The sequence below is a fragment of the Lethenteron reissneri genome, chromosome 8 (assembly GCF_015708825.2).
Source record: "Lethenteron reissneri isolate LAM-NWPU_2019-01 chromosome 8, ASM1570882v1, whole genome shotgun sequence".
Lineage (NCBI taxonomy): Eukaryota > Metazoa > Chordata > Hyperoartia > Petromyzontiformes > Petromyzontidae > Lethenteron > Lethenteron reissneri.
The window spans coordinates 7,937,848-7,960,594 of NC_083786.1; the positions used below are offsets into that span (position 1 = coordinate 7,937,848).

Below are 22,747 nucleotides of genomic sequence, written 5' to 3' on the forward strand. Positions count from 1 at the left end.
GTGGGGTGTGTGTGTGTGGGGTGTGTGTGTGATGAGTGTGTGTGTGGTGAGTGTGTGTGTGGGGTGTGTGTGTGCTGTGTGTGTGTGTGGGGTGTGTGTGTGGTGAGTGTGTGTGTGGGGTGTGTGTGTGTGGGGTGTGTGTGTGTGGGGTGTGTGTGTGGGGTGTGTGTGTAGGGTGTGTGTGTGTGGGGTGTGTGTGTGCGGTGTTGAGTGTGTGTGCGGTGTTGAGTGTGTGTGCGGTGTGTGTGTGTGGGGTGTGTGTGGGGTGTGTGTGTGTGGGGTGTGTGTGTGTGTGTGGGGTGTGTGTGTGGGGTGTGTGTGGGGTGTGTGTGTGTGGGGTGAGTGTGTGGTGTGTGTGTGCGGTGTGTGTGTGGTGTGTGTGTGGTGTGTGTGTGGTGAGTATGTGTGTGGTGTGTGTGTGCTGTGTGTGTGTGGTGTGTGTGTGCTGTGTGTGTGTGGTGTGTGTGTGTGCGGTGTGGTGAGTGTGTGTGCTGTGTGTGTGTGCTGTGTGTGTGCGGTGTGTGTGGTGTGTGTTGTGTGTGGTGTGTGTGTGCTGTGTGTGTGCGGTGAGTGTGTGTTGGGTGTGTGTGGTGAGTGTGTTTGGTGTGTGTGTGTTGTGTGCGGTGTGTGCTGTGTGTGTGCGTGCTGTGTGTTGTGTGTGGTGTGTGTGTGTGTGGTGTGTGTGTGCTGTGTGTGTGTGGTGTGTGTGTGTGTGTGTGGTGTGTGTGTGCTGTGTGTGTGCGTGCTGTGTGTGTGCGGTGTGTGTGTGTGTGGTGAGTGTGTGTGCTGTGTGTGTGTGCGGTGTGTGTGGTGAGGCGGTGTGTGGTGAGGCGGTGTGTGTGTGCGGTGTGGTGTGTGTGTGCGGTGTGGTGTGTGTGTGCGGTGTGTATGTGTGTGCGTAGTGTGTGTGCTGTGTGTGTGTGTGCGGTGTGTGTGCTGTGTGTGTGTGTGCGCGGTGTGTGTGCGGTGTGTGTGTGCGCGGTGTGTGTGTGCGCGGTGTGCGCGGTGTGCGCGGTGTGTGTGTGTGCGGTGTGTGTGTGTGCGGTGTGTGTGCGCGCGCTTTGTGTGGTGTGTGCGGTTGTGTGTGTGTGTGCTGTGTGTGTGCGCGGTGTGTGTGTGCGGTGTGTGTGCGCGCTGTGTGTGTGTGGTGTGTGCGGGAGTGTGTGGTGTGTGCTGTGTGTGTGCGCGGTGTGTGTGTGCGCGCTGTGTGTGTGTGGTGTGTGCGGTTGTGTGTGAGTGTGTGTGTGGTGTGTGCTGTGTGTGTGTGTACTGTGTGTGTGTGCGGTGTGTGTGCAGTGTGTGTGCGGTGTGTGTGCGGGTGTGTGTGCGGTGTGTGTGTGTTTGTGGTGTGTAGTGTGTGTGCGGTGTGCGTGTATGCGGTGTGTGTGTGTGCGGTATGTGTGTGCGTGGCAGTGTGTGTGTGAGTCTGCGGTGTGGGGATGTGCAGGGGAGCGGTGGTGCAGCGGTTAGCGCGTTCTGCACTACGAACCCGGCGGCCCGAGTTCGATTCACGCTCACGGCCAACACCAGTGACGATTATCTGAACCTGTGCTGGGCCTCCCCTAGGTCGACTCAGCCTCAAAGTAGTACCTGGTGCGGTGTGTAAACATCGCCACTGGGGAGACAAAGGCGGCCGGGCGTGTTGCCGGCCACCCACCCCCTCATATGCCTCGCCGGCCTTAATAGGTGCTCGCTAACAGCACTTGCCCCTACAGTCTGCTGCAGGCTACACGGCGGATCTTTGTCTTTGTTTGTCTCGGACTTATATAGCGGGGAGTGTGCCCAGCGGGTATAGGAGGAGCGGGGGGGGGGGGTCTTTGGATGGAGGGGATGCGTGGTTGTGGTTGGGGTTAGAGTTGCTGGCATGGCGTTTGGTCATTGAGCAGGCCAGGACATGCACAATTCTCTCACTCCCGAGATATTTGCGGGTACGCGTGTTATATGATGAGGGTTCTGTGTGGGATGACACGGGGTAAGATTCTCTATCGGATGAGATAAGGATTCTGTATGGGATTTCAGGAGGGATCTGTGCCGGATGACCTGAAGGTTCTGTATCGGATGATATGGGGGGTCTGTAATGGATTATCTGAAGGTTCTATAGCGTACAAGACCAGGATTCGGAACCAGGGTTCTATAAAGGACACGGCAAGGGGACTGCATCGGGTCCAAAGGCAAATGCCGTCATTGACATGAAGGTCCAGTATCGGATGATTCCATCGCTCTTCTGCACCCGTTGATTTGATAATATCACCACTTTCACGATAAGCATCCTTCTCAACTACATAAATACCAGTCGACTCATTAAGGATGGACTCGGACCCCTACATAGGAATGAGGAATTTCCACCACTATCTCCGTCGTGTGCAGAAAAAAATATAGCAATCATAACCCATCACTCGCTTGAACCGGAATCAACTTGGATTTTTTTGTAAAACTTTTACTGCCATTTAAACCACTTTGAAATGTGTTGGTAATTATGCTGTTGGCATCATGCTCATTGTTACACCTCTTGCGTGCTTGAATGTGTGCGTGCGTGTGTTTCGTGTTCCAGACATCACGTATGCTCCTGCCGACACCACATCCTTCTCTGTCAAAGGCAAGTTGCTCCGTCACAACATTCATTCGTTCAAACCATTCATTCGCGAATTCATTCCTGTGTTGTATAACACAGTTCCTCTCTTGTCATGCCACGTTTCATCATTCAGCCCCACGCGTTTGCACATCCACGATGCGTGGTGCGCTGCGTTGCAATGCCAGCGTTGTTGTCCATGTGAGTGCCTTTCTACTTGTCTCTTTGCATGCTTGGCCAGCGTGCCCAGTGTGCCCGTCCCTCCGTCTGTCTGCTTGTCAGTACGTCAGTCCATCGGCAAGTTTGTTTGTCTGTCTGTATGTATGCTTGTGTGAGCCTCTGTTGCCAGTCTATTTGGCTGTCTGTCTCTTTGCTTGTTTGTCTGCCTGGCTGGCTGTCCTCTTTATCTATCCGTCTGACTGTTCGTAAAAGTAAGCAGGGTTTGGGCAGGACACATCACCCGAAGAGATGATGGCTGATGGACGAGACTGGTGACAGAATGGCAGCGAGTGCAGGGCCCACAGGACAACCGCAGTGCTGGGATCAGCTCATGTGCAGGAGTGAGATGGATTATGGCATCGCAGGACGATGAAAGATTACAACAACGTAGGGAGGCCTTTATCCAGCAGGTTGAGAGATTATGGCTGATGATGATGATTTGGTATATGATTAATTATCAAAAGCTTGGTGACATGTATCTGTCCAGATGTCGGTCTGAGTTCATCCAATCGCTGGTTTGGGTTCAACTCATCCCTTCATATCTCTGAGGTTGATAAACAAAAAAATCAGAACCACTTTGTGAGAAGCCAGCTGTGGTTGTCCCATGTTTAAATTCCCCCTGCCATGTGAATGTGGACAGACGATGAACTCCAGCTCGCGTTCAATTGAGCGAAATAACTTTCACTTAAAAATACACACGCAAATCTGTTCATCGTCTATACGCAATCTCATTGTGTATTGCCGTGTAGAATCGTGGGTAGAATCATACATAAGCAGAACTTATTTCTGCATCTCCGCATAAAAATACAGTGCAAAATATCTCATTAGTCCATCAGCCTATGGCTTTCCAGACCTGTATTATTCAGCAGATATTCGTTTACGCGAGAAAACACTGGACCGGTTTCGACATTCTGGGTCTCACCTCTGCTCGTCTGGCTGGCTGTCTGTCTGCCTCAAGAGCCACCCGTCCATCCATCCTGTCAAACTATTTTTGGTTAAAATTAATAAATTAATTTGCAAGGCGTGCCTCTCGTCTGTGCCGCCAGGTTTTTACGAGGGAAAATTAATCGGCCGTATAACCGGTTTTATCGGTGCCCTTTGGATTATTTTAGACACCCAATTCACAAATGATTAATTAATTGATTAGAACGTTAAAGGCACAGCCCTGCAATTGCCCGCTCATGCCACTGCTGGCGGAAAGGGCATATTTTGGCCTCATTTTTCACGCTAGGCAGGCGTCGTGAAAGAGGTAGCAGCACCCACGTCTTACCCCACCACAGAGCGACCTGCCGAAAGATTTTGTCATTAAATACCCCGTATCTACATATCGTATAGATCTGAAACGTTGACTCTGCATGGTCCAAAATAGCTGTAATTTTCGCCGTTCAAATTAGGTAAAATTACTTCGGCTGAGCTGAAGTTGGTAATGGGAGCCACGTTTTTTTTTATTCTTAGCCCCGGCAGCTGTTTTACACAAAGCGTTGTTATTGTTATTATGATTGTAATTATCGTCATTAATTCAGAGACTCAACGGGGAAATTTCACCGTTAAATTCCTCTCTGATGCTTCACTCGCTCCTGCCTCCCGCTTTCAATGCTCCCCCCCTTCGCCCATTCGCCAAACACAACATCATCGTTATCATCGTCATCATTGCAACGTCGCCCTAACCGCTTCCTTCGAGATACCATCTCCTCGAAACCATCTCCTCGAAACCACGTGCGCGGTTAAACGATGTCGACGCTTAAAATGTAAAATCGCTGATGTGATTATTGAGTCCGCTCGTGTTGACAGATGGGGCAGCCTGTGATTTATTGTCTTAATATGTGAACAGATGAGAGAAACTTCATATATGATGAAAACCAGATATGTAGTCAATTGAAGACGCAATGTAAAAACTTGATAAATTTTTCGTTTTTATTTTGCCTTTTTCTCAAATGTATCCCAACGAGTCACGAGGCAAAGTGTCCACTTGGATCTCTTGCAGAGCAGTGCATCGCCCTGCGTTAAAGGCAACGGGCCTGCAGAAGCGGATATCGCAGAACTGCTTCCGGGCCTCCTTTCAAGTGACCCTCCTTTATCAGTGCGATAGTTGAGTCGGTTTATTTCGGGTGAGGCTCCATTGAGCAAAGCTGCTCTTTTTTTCCCCCAAAGAGCGACCCTCCGACCAAATCGTCTGCGATGGTAGCCGGCAAGTTACACGGGAAGGGGCCGCATGCAATAAGCGGGTAAAATTTCATAAACACGACTACAATATAGAAATCCATAACTATGTACAATGGGAATTCTAGCCAGCGATACAAAATACCCACGTTATGCATGACACTAGCGACAGGGGGGAGCTCTCGTGTGGCATTTAAACACAGCATGAACTTACAATTGCATTTTCTGTTATCCACACACGTGTGTACGTTGAACTTCTTTCGCACCATACGTAGCCAACCGTGCGTAGCCAATCGGAGGTCACTGCACTTTTCCACGTGTCCAGACCACTGCACAGGAAGGCGAAAGTTCCAAGCGGACATTTAGATCTCCCGGCACAGATTCACTCGTTAAAATTGCATTCGGTGAACAACGAACAATATAAATTTTAAATGAGAAATTAAAACCGATTTTGTTCAGGGATCCAGGGGGATGGAAACTGCCCCCACCACCCCACACCCCACCACCCCCATCACGCGCGTGTTTCTTCACCCCCCTTAGACCCCACGGGAGAGGGGTCTCCCACCCCACTCGGCACCTCTTCACAGAGGCCCCCTCGGCATCTCCACGACTCTGACTCCGACCACAACGATGAATACGAAGATGACGACGATGATGACGCCGATTCCATCTTAGACCTCGTCAACCCATCGCAAGCAGTGTACCGGCCCCACGGCTCCAGTCTAGGGGACCTGGGGGGCCTGGACGACTTCGGGGTCGAGGGGATCGGGGCGGAGCGAAGCCCCGATGAGGCCGTGAAGGGGGTGGCCGTGAAGGAGGTTGGCGCCTCCTCCCGTCGCGATGTCCGTGATGGTGGCTACGGGGATGCCAAGGTGGATGATGATGAAGATGACCAGGTGGATGAGGAGGTGGATTTGTACAGAGCCGGGCCCCAGGGTGCCGGAGGGAAAGAGGAGGTGCGCGGATGGACCGCGGACGGAGGAGGGGTGACCGAGGCGTTGCGTGATGGTACGATGTTACATCATCATCAGTTACCCATCATTGTCACCCACCATCATTACATTATTCACTTTAATTGCTTGCGTATAATCGTCATCATTCTCATCGGAATGTCTTTGTGGCGAAATCAGCATCATCATCATCATCGTGTTATTTACTTCTTGGCTACGGAATTATCATCATCGCCTCATTATTTCTATACATCTTCATCTTGCACCATTGGAACCTCATTTGCCAGTAGAAAAATATAATTGTTTTTTTACCCTTTATCTGGCAACAAAACTGACACATTTTTTTACGAGGAGTCATGTTCTCCTCGTAAAAAAAAGGTGTCAGTTTTGTTGCCAGATGAAAGGGTAAAAAAACAATTATCATCTTGATCACTACTATCATTGCCATCATCATTATCACCACCACCATACACCTGGTGTTATTATACAGGGTGCTTAAAAAAATGTTAACACTTATATGGGACTATTGTTCTTCATGGAAAAAGAACGGATAATACACTGTAACATGATAAAAACATTTTAAATGTTAATAGCTTTAAAAAGTCGAAGAGTCTCCACTTGTTCGCCATCATCGTCAACGCGCGCCTGGAATCTTCTCCAGGTGGTCTCCAGAGCCCGAAAGCAGCACATTTCCTCGTGGTGTTGTTGCAAATTCTCAAAAGTGTTCACATTTTCTTGAAGCACCCTGTATTGTTGATGATAATTGTTTTTTTACCCTTTTATCTGGCAACAAAACTGACACCTTTTTTTACAATGAGTCATGTTTGCATTGACCACAATACCTGCAGTCGGAATGCAAACAAGAAACACAACTCTGATAATGTATGCACTGTCCTTGAAATTGATTGGTCCACACCCTCGACAGCTTTCCTTAGAGCCTAGTCTCATATGGTGTTGGACCAGATGACGCCAAAAGGCGCACGTTGGTTACATAATCATCATCATTACTATCATCATCACCATATATTACATATCCTCGTGTTTTTTTTATTTAATGATAGTATAACCATCATTATTGTTGTCATTCGTTTACCATCATGTCATTAGCTTTTTAATGACATGATCTTGATCCTGTGTATCTATGTATGTATATTTGTCTGTTGTGTGCATCTATGTATAACTGTGTATCTATTTGTGTTTATTTGCATATTGTGTGTATCTATGTGTGTATATCTAAATGTTGTGTGTATTTGTACGCCCCAATGTGTGTGTGCAAAATAATGTGGGGAGCGGTCGGGCAGTGGTTAGCGCGCTGCGCTACGAACCCAGCGACAAGAGTTCGATTCCTGCTCACGGCCACCAATGACGCTTATCTGAGCCGGTCCTGGGCCTCCTCTAGGTCGACTCGACCTTAGAAATGAGTACCTGGTGCGGTGTGCAGTAAACATCGCCACTGGGGAGACAAAACCGGTTGGTTGGGCGTGGTGCTGGCCTTCATAGACGCTCGCAAACAGCACTTGCCTCTACGGTCTGTTCGAGGCTATACAGTGGATCTTTGTCTTTGGTAATCACTTCAATGGGGGGGTGGTGGGCAGGGGGGTGGGTGACCCCCTTTTGTTATCGCAGCTCTGCAGATGTTGGAAGGCGCTGATGATGATGGGGGGGGGGGGGGTGATAGGTCACGTGTGGCTCTCTGCGGTATGGGGGTGCGGGGGTGGAGGTCGACTCATCATCCCATCATTCCTCCGGGGTCGATAAAATACGGGGTACCACTTTGTGATGGGGGAGTCAACAGTGGCTGTGCCATGGACATACTTGCACCCGCCATAGGGACGTGGAATTTCCACCACTGGCCCTGCAGGGCTGTCGACAGGAGGTGTGAGCTCCAATGATTTCAGTATTTAATTGAGCGCGCACTCTCTGATGGGAGTGATGGGAGTGATGGGGCGAGTGTTACAATCGAGTTGTCGTTGTTGTTGTAGTAATCACGTGAACTATATTTTTTGTCTCTACATTGAAGAACCGTGTTTAGAAAATATCACTGCGACTTTGAAGTAGTGTAGGTGTGTAGTTGGGTCGACTCAGCCTCAAATGAGTATCTGGTGCGGTGTGTAAACATCACCCTTAGGGAGACAAAAGCGGCCGGGCGTGGTGCTGGCCACCCACCCCCTCGTGCGCTGTGCCAACCTTCATAGGTGCTCACGAAAAACAGCACTTGGCCTAACAGTCTGTTAAGGCTATACGGGGGATCTTTGTCTATTATCGTGTGTGCAGTTGTGGGTCTGTGCAGTTGTGGGAGTGTAGGCGGATCTGTGTGTACTGTGTTGTGTATCTATACAGAACGTAGGTATTTATGCAGAACAGCACTCGCTCCAACAATTTTTTTAAAGGATATACAGGGGAGCAGACAGGTTTGGGCAGGGTCGAGTTTTCACGCCCATGACATCAAAACAGCGCTGGCATTTTAACTTATGCTGTGTGTGTGTGCATGTGCGTGCGTGTATCTGTGTGTGTGGGGAGCGGTGGTGCAGCGGTTAGCGCTACGCTGCGCTACGAACCCGGCGACCCGAGTTCGATTCCCGCTAGCGGCCAACACCGAAAGGGACGATTATTATCTAAACCGTTCCTGGGCCTCCCCTAGGTCGACTCAGCCTCAAATGAGTATTTTACCTTGTTCAGTGTTTAAATATTGCCACTAGGGAAACAAAGGCAGCCGGGCGTGGTGCTGGCCACCCACCCCCTCGTGTGCCTTGCTGGCCTTCATAGGTGCTGCTCGCTAACAGCACTTGCCCCGACAGTTCGTTAATCTCCGCCTCCACTTCGCGCAAGATGAGCTCACAAGTGACGGCATCACATCAACCCCTCTATTTAAGGAACGAATCAGGAGGATTTCTCCACAAATCTGGCTGTCGACCTGATGATGCCGGTTTTAATTGCTGGCGAAACGTCGTTATTCGGATTGTAAATGTTGTGGATTTGCTCTCCAACACACCGGTTAGTGCTGTACTAGTACACTACACTATACACTACACTACACACTACGATACACTAGTGCTGTACTAGTACACTACACTATACACTACTCTACACTATACACTACTATACACTAGTGCTGTACTAGTACACTATACTATACACTACACTATACACTACACTATACACTAGTGCTGTACTAGTATACTACACTATACACTACACTATACACTACACTATACACTAGTGCTGTACTCGTGACGAATTGGCACGTTCTGTTTACGTGGCAACCCTTACTAGTCGGCTGTGTCGGGTGGTGGCGGGTTTAACGACACATTTATATATTTACGCGATCTAACCCAAAAAAACACCTCTATTGTGGATATGTTTCTTTGTTGGGGTGAGCGACGATGCGGTGCATCTAACACATTCAACGAGGACTTACCGTACCTCCACTCCAGGGTTGGGGGGGGGGTGTTGACCATACTTCACCATGCTGGTGGGAGGGGAATAGAACTCGGGTCACCGGATTTAAAGAGCAGTGAGCCAAATCTCCATGGCAATGCTTCACAAGCCAGCCCCCCCCATCACACCCCCCCCCCCGCCCAACTTATAACACGTTGGCATTTTTAAATTAACGGACACGAACACTCGAGCACAAATGTACAGGGCGAGTTGATGTGATTAACGCCAAGCGATGTAATCTGCGTCTCCCTAGGAGATGTGGAGCTGGCTCGGGAAGAGGGGGCGGGGGTGGCGGAGGGAGTACGAGTGGAATGGGATGAGCTGTGAGTCGGGTTGCCAACTCTTGCGCAGATCAAACCCGGACCTACGTCTCAGTCGCAGACGCCGGCTGCCACGTGTTCAGGTTAAAACCTGGACAGGTGGTAACCGGCTTCTAGGAACCCGAGTGGGTAGGTGAGTGAATGGGTAATTTACTGACGAGGAACATGAATGAGCGAGTGAGTGGGTGTGTGTGTGGCTTAGTGGTTAAGTGAGTGGGTGGGTGGGTGGTAGTGCTGCCACCTTTTTCACTTCAGACCAAACCCTCAAGACAGATCTCTCAGCCAGCGCTGTGGCGTGTGTTCTCTTACTGCGATGAAATCCGACACAACGCCGCCGGCACCAGATCTCGGTTACAAATCGATTGCTGCCGCTCCAAACGCGGACGCCGATTCCCGGACTGCACCGATTCGAACCAGGAGAGGTGGCAACCCGTGGCCGGGTCGGGAAACACGCACAGGGTCTCTAACACCGGGGCTAACGCGCCGGTGGAGGTGCCCCCCGGTGCATCAGTTTCACTAACCAATTCCCTGTTATTTACATGAAGACCACGCAGCCAATACCCGGAGTGCACAGTCGTTATTCGGCAGCACCGTGGTAAAATGGGGGTGGTGGGGGGGCGGCGAGGGAGTCGGGGGTGACGTGGGGGGTAGACGTGGCGCGTCTGCGCCGTTTCACAAGCTGCTTGGTTTTGCCCGCTCCGCGAGATTTAGACATTTACGAAAAATAAAATGTTTAAATATACATTTAATAATATCATAATATATTGTATAACATTGTATAATATATTATAATATTTTCAATAATATAACATGTATCATAATTATATAATAATACATATATTATATATGAAAGATACATATTTGGACAATTTTTCACCAACATTTCTAGGGATCTCAACGGAAAACCACGCCGGTGTTGTGAAGTGCGAGGGGCCGCGGAACATAGCGCGCGGGGTGGTTTTGGGGCCACGCGATGCCGCTTCGCGTCGACAGCACGGTGTGGCCGAAATGCGGTGTGGCCGGACTGCGGTATGGCCGGTATGCGGTGTGGCCGAAATGCGGTGTGGCCGGACTGCGGTATGGCCGGAATGTGGTGTGGCCGCAATGTGGTGTGGCCGCGATATGGTGTGGCCGGAATGTGGCGTGGCCGCAATGTGGTGTGGCCGCGATATGGTGTGGCCGGAATGTGGCGTGGCCGCAATGTGGTGTGGCCGCAATATGGTGTGGCCGGAATGTGGTGTGGCCGAAAAATATGGTGTGGCCGAAAAATATGGTGTGGCCGAAATATGGTGTGGCCGCCTCTCCGTTCACTGCGGGTCATTCACCACGGCTGGACGTTCCCGTGCGTGGGACGTCGGCCACAAGCCTCCCCCTCCGCCCCTTCTATTTCCTCGTCTTCCTTCGGCAAGGAGGCGTTGTTGTTGTTGTTTTGTCCCGGTGCCGCTCTCTCCGGGCGCTTCACACTCACCACCCCCACTGCCTCTCCCCCACACGCTCCGGTGGCCAAGCACAGGACCCTCTTTGATAGCAAACCTTGAGACTCGGCCTGAGGCTGCCCCGTGCGAGTGGCCCAGGTTGGACGCTGACGCTGGATGCCGCCTGTCGCCTGTCGCCTGCTGTTATTGCTTACTGCTCACTGTCTGTCGCCCTCTCTCTCTCTCTCTCCCATTCCACGTTCCCCCCCTCCCCCTACCTGCCCTCTCATCCGCATGGCCACCCTCCCCTGTCTCTCCATCCTTGTCTCCCTACCCGTGTTCATCCTCTCCCGCCGTGTCTCCCGGTCCTTCCCTGTAAATCTCTGTCCCTAACCCCCCCCCCCCCCCCGTCCCTGTGTCTCCCTGCATCTGTCGCACTTTCCCTGCCTCTCCTTCTGTGTCCCTCGCCTTGTCTCTCCATCCCTGCATCTCCCCGTGCCTCCCGGTCTCCATTCCTCCCCCCCTCCCGCGACTTCCTGCTCCCTGCATCCTCCTGCACGTCTCCCTGTCCCTCCCCTGTCCCTCCTTGTCGCCGTGTCTCCTTTTGCCTCCCTGTCGCCCCCCGTCCCCCTTGTGTCCGCGCAGCCTCCTTCGTGCGTGCGCCCCCTCCGCCGCAGGGGCCCCCGCTGATCCCCGGGGCCCCGCCGCTCTCACAGCTCCCCTCGGCCATCGACGCTCTCCTGTCTGACCTCACGGGGCCCCCCGGCCCCTCGGCCCCCTCGGGTCCCCCGGGACTCCCAGACCTCTTCCCGTGCGCGCCCCCCCACTCCTCCTCCTCCACCCCCCTCGGGTACCGCGAGGTGCCCATCGTCCTGGAGTCCGGTCCGTCGCTCCCTCCGGCTGCGATCGTCGTCGGCGGACTTCGCGAGATCTCCGTCACCTTCGAGAGTAGCCTGGCCTTAGACTACGACGACGACGATGATGATGACGACGATGACGACAAGGTGGGCGACGTGTTGAAGCTGCAGCGTGACCGGGGGGCGGCCTTCGACACCGCTGCCACCGCCGCCTCCACTGCCTCCACCACGACCGCCGCGACCGCACGGGACTCCGAAGACGACGACGACGATGACGAGGTGGAGGATGACCGCACCAAAGGCTACGCGGTGCAGGAGACGGCGGCTGCGTCAAGCCTGGCGTCGTCGTACACGGTCCCCTACTCCTCCTTCAGAGCCCGCGATAACAATGATGACCACGAAGACGACGACGACGATGATGATGACGACGACGATGACGGCGATAACATCCACGAGGGAGGAGCAAGAGGAGCGTCCGGCTCGCCGCTCGATGGCCGGGCGTCCGACCTCGTTGAACCGATGACGATGCCGTCGTTGCTGCCGCCACCGTCGCCGTCATCGTCGGTGCCGGCGCCGTCGTCGCCGCCGTACGTCCTCATCGGGCCCGGGCGGGCACAGCCGGCGCAGCAGAACAAACCGTGGCAGCCGCACGAAGATCCGTGGAGCGAGCTGACGGCGGATTTCCAAATGCAGCCGCAGCAGCCGCAACAGCCGCAACAGCAGCAGCAGCAGCAGCCAGCCCCGTGGGATGAGGACGACGACGACGAGGATGAGGAAGAGGAGGATGACGACGCGAGGGCGGCGCGAGGGGGCACGTTGCCGCTAGAGGAGGAGGTTTATCCGGCCGTGTTCTTTTCTGCTTCCGGGGCGGCCAGCGCTGCAGGTAAGGGAGGGTTCAGCACGTGGTGGTTGGTCGTCTGTGAACCGTTTGCGCTTTTTACGATGTGCGTCCCTAGCCACGTATTTATTTTGAGTGTTGTTTTTTGTTCAATCATTACTCCGGTTGTGCCGTCATCGGCGACGCGCCGGCCAGTGAGCACCACCGGCGTGCTAGAGTCTGACGATCCCGCGGAACCAGATATCGCAGAACTGCCTCGGAGGTTCCCTTCAAGTGACCCCATATCCACGTGCAGAAATTGATTTGTCGATGCTTCTGCTGCTGCGTAGGCAGCGGTGCACAAGTCAGTTGTATCGTTATGTTTAAGCACAGCACGTGCGCGTGTGTCCTCTTTCGGGCACAAATCAACCACTCAAAAGTGCCATTACATTAGTACACAACATGAAATTATAAAATCTTAAAGACATGAGAAAAAAAATTGACATACTACCCACATTTGGTTAATATATACAAAATTAAAGCAACGCTTGCGTCGATAACACCGAGTGTGGCCTTAAATTTAATACATAAAAGGCGACGTTTCGGGCAATGGCCCTTCTTCAGAGCATGTGCATAGAGAGAGGTGCGTTATCCACACGATATAAGTCTATGCATCTCTCTAGGGAACCTCTCTGTGAGTCTCGGGTTCTTTACGTAGAGCAATTGGTGGCCTTGGCTCCGAGACCATCAACTGCTCGGCAAACTCGAGATCCAGCCGGTGTAGTCGCTGTGGTTGGGCGGCCGTAACCCCGATTCGAACTCGGGTCTCAGGCACAAGCAATTTCCGACTCCCCAGAGCCACACGGCCTCCTCCCATGGTTTTTATTTCCGTGTGCCCTCCGCTTGCCCTGCAGCTTCTGCGATGTCCTTCTGGAGCTTTTCGCCTGCACCGCCACCATCCCCACCCACCCATCACCACCCCACCCACCCACTACCACCCCTACCCACCCACCCACCACCACCCTTACCCACCCACCACCACCCTTACCCACCCACCACCACCCCCACCCACCCACCACCACCCCCACCCACCACCACCCCCACCCACCCACCACCACCCTTACCCACCCACCCACCACCCCTACGCACCCACCACCACCCCTACCCACCCACCACCACCCCCACCCACCATCACCCCTACGCACCCACCACCACCCCTACCCACCCACCACCACCCCCACCCACCCACCACCACCCCCACCCACCACCACCCCTACGCACCCACCACCACCCCTACCCACCCACCACCACCCCCACCCACCCACCACCACCCCCACACACCCACCAGCACCCGCACCCACCCACCACCCCCACCCACCCACCATCACCACCACTGCCCTTGCCCAATCAAATCGGTTCTCTCTCACGGCCAAACCCGACGTTTAAAGGAAGCGCCTTGGGAACGTTGCTCACCACCTCACGCGATTCTCGCTCCTCGGTGGGAAGGAATTTAATTGATCCTCAAGTGGCACCTCGTGACGTGAGGCGGCCGGACTTCTGGGAGGCTCAAGGGGGGACACGTGGACAGTGACAGTGGTAGAGGTAGCAGCCTGGCGGCTCTCACCCCCCCCACCCGTGCGGCCTCGGGTTTTTAAGCGCGTAAACATCTTCGGTTCGTAGGTGGAACGAACCTGGAAAAGATCTGAAATTGTCCATCTGAAATTGAAAATTCAATCAGCCCCCCAAAAAAATATTTTCTTTAATCACAAACAAATAGCTTCTCACGGTCGGTGTAAAGTGACGTTGATGTCGGTGGGTTTTAGAATCTAGAATTTGTATTTATCCTGGATAGATCCGATGAGCTAAGAAGCTCTTTTAAACAGCTCATCATGAATTGGCTGAAAACATCTTAATCCACGCGCGCTTCCCGCGTGTTCGCGTGGCGCGAGATTCGGTTCCGTAAAAGGATGTTTGTTTAAGAACAACAACAAACTGACCAACAACCAAAGAGCTCAGCTGAGCGTCACGTGGTGGTGGTGGTGCCATTGTTACACCCCCATTGTTACACCCTCATTGTTACAACCCCCATTATTACACCCCCATTGTTACATCCCCTGCCACAATCTCTCGGCTGCTGGTGCTTGGTTTTCTCATTGCAGTGCCAGCGGGTGGGGGGGGGGGGGTTGAATTCTGCTTCTCTGCAAACTTTCCCGGTGAGCAATCGGTGTGTGCACGCCTCCCTGTCTCTCTCCCTGTCTCTCTCCCTCTCTCTGTCTCTCCCTCTCCCCCCTGGTCCCTGTCTCTTCGTGTTCCGCCTCCTCCCGCTCCGGTTTCTCCCCCCCCCCGCCCCCCTCCCTCCCTCCCCGGCTTCCCTTGCTTCCTGCTCTCTCGCTCTCCTCTTCGGGCCGTGCAGCGCCGTCGCACGAGGGCGACCTCGTAGCTTCGGGGGTCGCGGGTTCGGGCCCCGGCCGGGCGTGCGAGCCGCACACCTTCCTCCTGTCCAACGGCGGCTCGGACACGTCCACGAGCTCGGACGAATCCGGCTCGTCCGAGGCGTCCATCGGGTCGGTGGTGCGGGCGAGGGGTCGCCGCGGGGTCGACGGCGAGGGGGGCGGTGGCGGCGGGGAGGGGGAAGGAGAGGGGGGAGACGCGGAGTCGAAGGCACGGGACGAGGACGCCGAGAAGCGGAGAGAGGAGGAGGAGAAGGAGGAGAAGGAGGAGGAGGAGGTGTCGCCGGCGGCGGCAGAAATGCAAGAGGCGAAGTGCCGGGATGACGATGACGACGACGACGGTGACGACGACGATGACGGCGGTGATGATGGTGACGATGAAGGAGACAATGGTGAGGGTAGCGGTGGTGACGACGGCGACGACGGGAATAGGTCGGGCCCCGGCGATGAAGAGACGCGGGCGATGACGGCGGCGCGAGGCGAAGCGAGCGACCGGCCGAGGAAACGCGACGATGTAGCCGCGACGATCAGCCAGGGGACCGCTCGCCAACCGCGGAACGACGACAACGACGACGATGAAGAGGAGGAGGACATGATGAGTTTCCACATGGTGAGCGCCCAGCCGACCCGACCAACACCGCCACCGCCGCCGCCATCAACAATATCTTCCCATCGTCATCAACCTCCGTCTGCAACGATCGCACCACCTATGACCACAGCAGCAGCAGCATCTTCGGGCGAGAGCACGGACGATTCGTCCAAGTCGGAGGGTCTGTCTCCCAGCATCGAGGTGCCCGAGCGATCCGAGTTTGAGGCTTGTCCCGGTGCGGCCATCACCGCCATCACCGCCACCATCACCGCCGCCACTGCCGCCACCGCCGCCACCACCGGCACCACCGGCACCGTAGCTGGCGGAGGGGCGCCATCATCGTCGAACCCCCAGCGGCCACCGACGCCCAGCGACCCCGTCCTGGAGTCTCGCTGGGACGTGACGGCGGCCCTGGAGGACGCGCTGCGCGAGGAAGGGGGGCGGCAGTCCTCCACCGAGGAGCAGCCCGGAGGGCTGGCGGCGTCGACGCCGCCGTCGTCGTCGTCGCCGTCGCCCGACTCGTCGTCGGAGAGGCCCGCGGAAGCCGAGGGGGGCGGGAGGCCTTGGTGGGCCACGCTGGCCGCGGTTGTGTGCGCGTCGAGCCAAGGTAACGGATAGTCGGCCGGTTGATTTACCGGTTGATTGGTCGGTCGGTTGATTGATCGGTTGACGGGTCGGGCAGTCGTTTGGTCGGCTGATTGATTCGTCTGTTGACGGGTCAGGCAGTTGACGGGTCCAGCAGATGATTGGTCAGCCGGTTGATTGATCAGTTGACAGGTCGGGCAGCCGATTGGACGATTGATTGATTGGTCTGTTGGCGGGTCAGGCAGTTGACGGGTCCAGCAGTTGATTGGTCGGCCAGTTGATTGACCGGTTGACGGGTCTCATTCGTCATCATGGTCCATCCAAGTGATTGCCTCGATTACTTGGGAAAACTATATCCGATGTTCGTCATTATCATCATCATCCTCAGCCGTGAACAACTCATTTCATTCGAGCTCTGTTATTTGATTAAGGGATTTGATTGAAACTAAACAAAGTATTTGCTGATACAGGATAGTTTTGCTTTGCTATGTGCGTGAATGCACAGGGTCAAAAAACAAAGATCCCCGGTGTAGCCTTAACAGACTGTAGGGGCAAGTGCTGTTAGCGAGAAGCACCTTTAAAGGTCGGCACGACACACGAGGGGGGCCGCCTTTGTCTCCCTAGTGGCGATGTTTGCACACTGCACCAGGTACTCATTTAAGGTCGAGTCGCCCTAGTGGAGGCCCAGGATATGACACATTTTACATTTATATCTGTGATGAAAGGGATTGATGTCTCTTATTTTGAATAGCTCTCAAGGATTAGATTTAAGAATCGATTACAGGGACTCCTCTACTTACGAACGAGTTCGATTCCAGAGGTATGTTCGTAAGAAGATCTGTTCGTAAGTCCAACTTTACTCCTGTCGATTCCAAACATGTTATACGGCCATGTACACTAAACACGGGTAATGGCTTTAAAATGTGTATAATCTGTAGATGTAGATGCCACTGGTTCTTCATGTTCTGCAGATATAGATGCCACTGGTTCTTCACGTTCTACAGATGTAGATGCCACTGGTTCTTCACGTTCTGCAGATGTAGATGCCACTGGTTCTTCACGTTCTGCAGATGTAGATGCAACTGATTCTTCATGTTCTGTGGGTGTAGATGCCACTGGTTCTTCACGTTCTGCAGATGTAGATGCCACTGGTTCTTCACGTTCTGCAGATGCAGATGCCACTGGTTCTTCACGTTCTGCAGATGCAGATGCCACTGGTTCTTCACGTTCTGCAGATGTAGTAGATGCCACTGGTTCTTCACGTTCTGTAGATGTAGATGCTACAGGTTCTTCACGTTCTGTAGATGTAGACGCCACCACCTCCATCCATTTCGCGGCGGTTGAACTCACGACTCTCGGTACGAACAGGCAACTGGACACGCGGACCTGGTTCGTTCGTATCTCTGAAAGTCGAATGTTCGTAAGTAGAGGAGTAAAGAGAGGAGACCCCCCCCCCCTATTATAATTTTGTTCACATTGTGGCGACTGCAGCGCCCCCTCGTGGCTGCAAAGGGAGATCACGTGACCCGCCACGAACGCTACAACTCGTAGCGTAACGAGCATGGGGGTAGGGGTCATTGCGCCCCCTCTTGGTAGCCAATGTTCCGAGTTTGGGGGGCCCCCGGGGGGGTCCCTCCTTGACAAGGACCATGAGATTTGTTCTCAACAACAGTGTCAAACAACAACAACAACGCAGTTATTAAAAACGCGGTCACATTTTTATCTCGCGAAAAAAACGTGTTCATTCGCGCTCCACGTTTTACTTTAATGTAATCAGAGCAGTCACGTGGTGTATTGCAAAGAGGTAACTGCGGAGCTGCGGTGGCTGCATTTTTTGCGAAGACGGAGTGCGCCCCGACAGCGTTAAATGTTCGAGACCGTGAGAGCGACGACGACGACGCGATTCGGTCAAGAGAAGCCGCGATGGAGAAGATCCTCGAGGTGCCACCGTGCCACGAGACAAATCAAATATTGGGTGACCCCCCCCTGACTGATTGCCGCACCCCCTGAGCTGATAATGTAGTTACTACACTGATAATGTAGTTACTACACCACTGATAATGTAGTTACTACACTGATAATGTAGTTACTACGTCACTGATGATGTAGTTACTAAGTCACTGATTATGTAGTTACTACACTGATAATGTAGTTACTACACTGATAATGTAGTTACTACACTGATAATGTAGTTACTACACCACTGATAATGTAGTTACTACACCACTGATAATGTAGTTACTACACCACTGCTAATGTAGTGACTACACCACTGATAACGTAGTTACTACACCACTGATAATGTAGTTACTACACCACTGATAATGTAGTTACTACACCACTGCTAATGTAGTGACTACACCACTGATAATGTAGTCGCTACACCACTGATAATGTAGTTACTACACCACTGATAATGTAGTTACTACACCACTGCTAATGTAGTCACTACACCACTGATAACGTAGTCACTACACTGATAACGTAGTCACTACACTGATAATGTAGTTGCTACACTACCGATAATAATTCAACGCATTCGTCAACAACACCGTGCGTCCATAAAAGCAAACAAACAAAACATGTACAGAAGACGACGTTTCGGACATCGGCCCTTCTTCATAGCACCAACAAAGGCAGTGGTTACTGACAAATGTGATTCTTGTTCACTGACAGAGATCCATAAATCTAGATAGAGACCCACACGGGGATTTTATTTCAGCGGTTCTCGGATTGCGATACCAGCAATACACAGGGGGTCGCGGTGGCGAGATGTTGACTACTTCGCCTGGTGTACAAGTGGTTGTGGGTTCAACACTGACCCTGACGCTGCTGCATATTTGGAGTTTGCGGTGTCTCTCTCTCCCGTGGTCGAGTGGATTTTTCTCCTCCACATTTAAAGTCAACGTCACGCGTTTAGAGTGTTCGGCTGCTGTGAATCTCCACACGACGATAATGACAAGCCACTGCTTCGTTGCGCTATCATTCGTGATAGCCAGGCCACGTCCGAAAGAGAGCTATACCGCTCAGTGGGGCCCCTTGCACCTGGTAAAATAACAAAAGAGTCAAACATTTTTTCGTGCGTTTAATAGTTTAGACACGCGGCACACCACATCCAGTCTGCTGCCGTACCTCCCTCCACTGTGGCTGCGAGTGGCAAGCTGGCCCACCTCCTATATTCCATTGGAGACAGCGAGCTCTCCTCCGGCGGATCAGTTCGTGCGCGGTGGGGTAACGTGTGGGTACACCCCCCATATCGTCGTTCAAAGCTCGTCTGGCCAGCGTGTAAGAACAGGATGCACCACCATCTTAGAGCATCCTGCTTCTTCATTGCAATGCCCGCGGGGCCACTGGCGGCCTTTAGTGCGACCCCTGGTGACCTTTAGTGCGGCCCCTGGTGACCTTTAGTGCGGCCCCTGGTGACCTTTAGTGCGGCCCCTGGTGATCTTTAGTGTGGCCCCTGGTGACCTTTAGTGCGGCCCCTGGTGACCTTTAGTGCGGCCCCTGGTGACCTTTAGTGCGGCCCCTGGTGACCTTTAGTGCGGCCCCTGGTGACCTTTAGTGCGGCCCCTGGTGGCCTTTAGTGCGGCCCCTGGTGACCTTTAGTGCGGCCCCTGGTGGCCTTTAGTGCGGCCCCTGGTGACCTTTAGTGCGACCCCTGGTGATCTTTAGTGCGGCCCCTGGTGACCTTTAGTGCGACCCCTGGTGATCTTTAGTGTGGCCCCTGGTGGCCTTTAGTGCGGCCCCTGGTGGCCTTTAGTGCGGTCCCTGGTGACCTTTAGTGCGGTCCCTGGTGACCTTTAGTGCGGTCCCTGGTGACCTTTAGTGCGGCCCCTGGTGACCTTTAGTGCGACCCCTGGTGATCTTTAGTGTGGCCCCTGGTGGCCTTTAGTGTGGCCCCTGGTGGCCTTTAGTGTGGCCCCTGGTGACCTTTAGTGCGGCCCCTGGTGACCTTTAGTGCGGCCCCTGGTGACCTTTAGTGTGGCCCCTGATGGCCTTTAGTGCGGCCCCTGGTGGCCTTTAGTGCGGCCCCTGGTGACCTTTAGTGCGGCCCCTGGTGGCCTTTAGTGTGGCCCCTGGTGACCTTTAGTGCGGCCCCTGGTGACCTTTAGTGTGGCCCCTGGTGACCTTTAGTGCGGCCCCTGATGGCCTTTAGTGTGGCCCCTGGTGACCTTTAGTGCGGCCCCTGGTGACCTTTAGTGTGGCCCCTGGTGACCTTTAGTGTGGCCCCTGGTGACCTTTAGTGCGGCCCCTGATGGCCTTTAGTGTGGCCCCTGGTGACCTTTAGTGAGGCCCCTGGTGGCCTTTAGTGCGGCCCCTGGTGACCTTTAGTGAGGCCCCTGGTGACCTTTAGTGAGGCCCCTGATGGCCTTTAGTGCGGCCCCTGGTGACCTTTAGTGAGGCCCCTGGTGACCTTTAGTGAGGCCCCTGGTGGCCTTTAGTGTGGCCCCTGGTGACCTTTAGTGAGGCCCCTGGTGACCTTTAGTGCGGTCCCTGGTGACCTTTAGTGAGGCTCCTGGTGGCCTTTAGTGTGGCTCCTGGCGGCCTTTAGTGTGGCCCCTGGTGACCTTTAGTGAGGCTCCTGGCGGCCTTTAGTGAGGCCCCTGGTGGCCTTTAGTGTGGCCCCTGGTGACCTTTAGTGAGGCCCCTGGTGACCTTTAGTGAGGCTCCTGGTGACCTTTAGTGAGGCCCCTGGTGGCCTTTAGTGTGGCCCCTGGTGACCTTTAGTGAGGCTCCTGGCGGCCTTTAGTGTGGCCCCTGGTGACCTTTAGTGAGGCTCCTGGTGACCTTTAGTGAGGCCCCTGGTGACCTTTAGTGAGGCTCCTGGCGGCCTTTAGTGAGGCCCCTGGTGGCCTTTAGTGTGGCCCCTGGTGACCTTTAGTGAGGCTCCTGGCGGCCTTTAGTGAGGCCCCTGGTGACCTTTAGTGTGGCCCCTGGTGACCTTTAGTGAGGCTCCTGGCGGCCTTTAGTGAGGCTCCTGGCGGCCTTTAGTGTGGCCCCTGGTGACCTTTAGTGAGGCTCCTGGCGGCCTTTAGTGAGGCCCCTGGTGGCCTTTAGTGTGGCCCCTGGTGACCTTTAGTGAGGCTCCTGGCGGCCTTTAGTGTGGCCCCTGGTGACCTTTAGTGTGGCCCCTGGTGACCTTTAGTGAGGCTCCTGGTGACCTTTAGTGTGGCCCCTGGTGACCTTTAGTGAGGCCCCTGGTGACCTTTAGTGTGGCCCCTGGTGACCTTTAGTGAGGCTCCTGGCGGCCTTTAGTGTGGCCCCTGGTGGCCTTTAGTGAGGCCCCTGGTGACCTTTAGTGAGGCCCCTGGTGGCCTTTAGTGAGGCCCCTGGTGACCTTTAGTGAGGCCCCTGGTGACCTTTAGTGTGACCCCTGGTGGCCTTTAGTGTGGCCCCTGGTGGCCTTTAGTGAGGCCCCTGGTGACCTTTAGTGAGGCCCCTGGTGACCTTTAGTGAGGCCCCTGGTGACCTTTAGTGTGACCCCTGGTGACCTTTAGTGCGGCCCCTGGTGACCTTTAGTGAGGCCCCTGGTGACCTTTAGTGAGGCCCCTGGTGACCTTTAGTGCGGCCCCTGGTGGCCTTTAGTGAGGCCCCTGGTGACCTTTAGTGAGGCCCCTGGTGACCTTTAGTGTGACCCCTGGTGACCTTTAGTGCGGCCCCTGGTGGCCTTTAGTGAGGCCCCTGGTGACCTTTAGTGAGGCCCCTGGTGACCTTTAGTGAGGCCCCTGGTGACCTTTAGTGTGACCCCTGGTGACCTTTAGTGCGGCCCCTGGTGGCCTTTAGTGAGGCCCCTGGTGACCTTTAGTGAGGCCCCTGGTGACCTTTAGTGAGGCCCCTGGTGACCTTTAGTGTGACCCCTGGTGACCTTTAGTGCGGCCCCTGGTGACCTTTAGTGAGGCCCCTGGTGACCTTTAGTGTGGCCCCTGTTGACCTTTAGTGTGGCCCCTGGTGACCTTTAGTGAGGCCCCTGGTGACCTTTAGTGTGGCCCCTGTTGACCTTTAGTGTGGCCCCTGGTGACCTTTAGTGAGGCCCCTGGTGGCCTTTAGTGTGGCCCCTGGTGGCCTTTAGTGAGGCCCCTGGTGACCTTTAGTGTGGCCCCTGTTGACCTTTAGTGTGGCCCCTGGTGGCCTTTAGTGTGGCCCCTGGTGACCTTTAGTGTGGCCCCTGGTGACCTTTAGTGTGGCCCCTGGTGGCCTTTAGTGAGGCCCCTGGTGACCTTTAGTGAGGCCCCTGGTGACCTTTAGTGAGGCCCCTGGTGACCTTTAGTGTGACCCCTGGTGACCTTTAGTGCGGCCCCTGGTGACCTTTAGTGAGGCCCCTGGTGACCTTTAGTGTGGCCCCTGTTGACCTTTAGTGTGGCCCCTGGTGACCTTTAG

The 22,747-nt window shown here is 54.1% G+C and overlaps 1 protein-coding gene across 3 annotated transcripts in view; it reads left to right on the forward strand.

Annotated features, from left to right (window-relative positions):
- The window catches only part of LOC133362002 (reticulon-1-A-like), a 74,573-nt gene that overhangs the window by 22,441 nt on the left and 29,385 nt on the right, over positions 1–22,747 (forward strand). Inside the window, exons 2-5 of one of the 3 annotated variants that reach the window (XM_061580976.1) lie at positions 2,552–2,596; positions 5,489–5,956; positions 11,717–12,811; positions 15,159–16,391. In XM_061580976.1, coding sequence (XP_061436960.1) covers positions 2,552–2,596; positions 5,489–5,956; positions 11,717–12,811; positions 15,159–16,391 — 2,841 coding nt within the window. The remainder of the gene's footprint in view (positions 1–2,551; positions 2,597–5,488; positions 5,957–11,716; positions 12,812–15,158; positions 16,392–22,747) is intronic. The other 2 variants (XM_061580981.1, XM_061580987.1) reach the window with 2 other exon arrangements.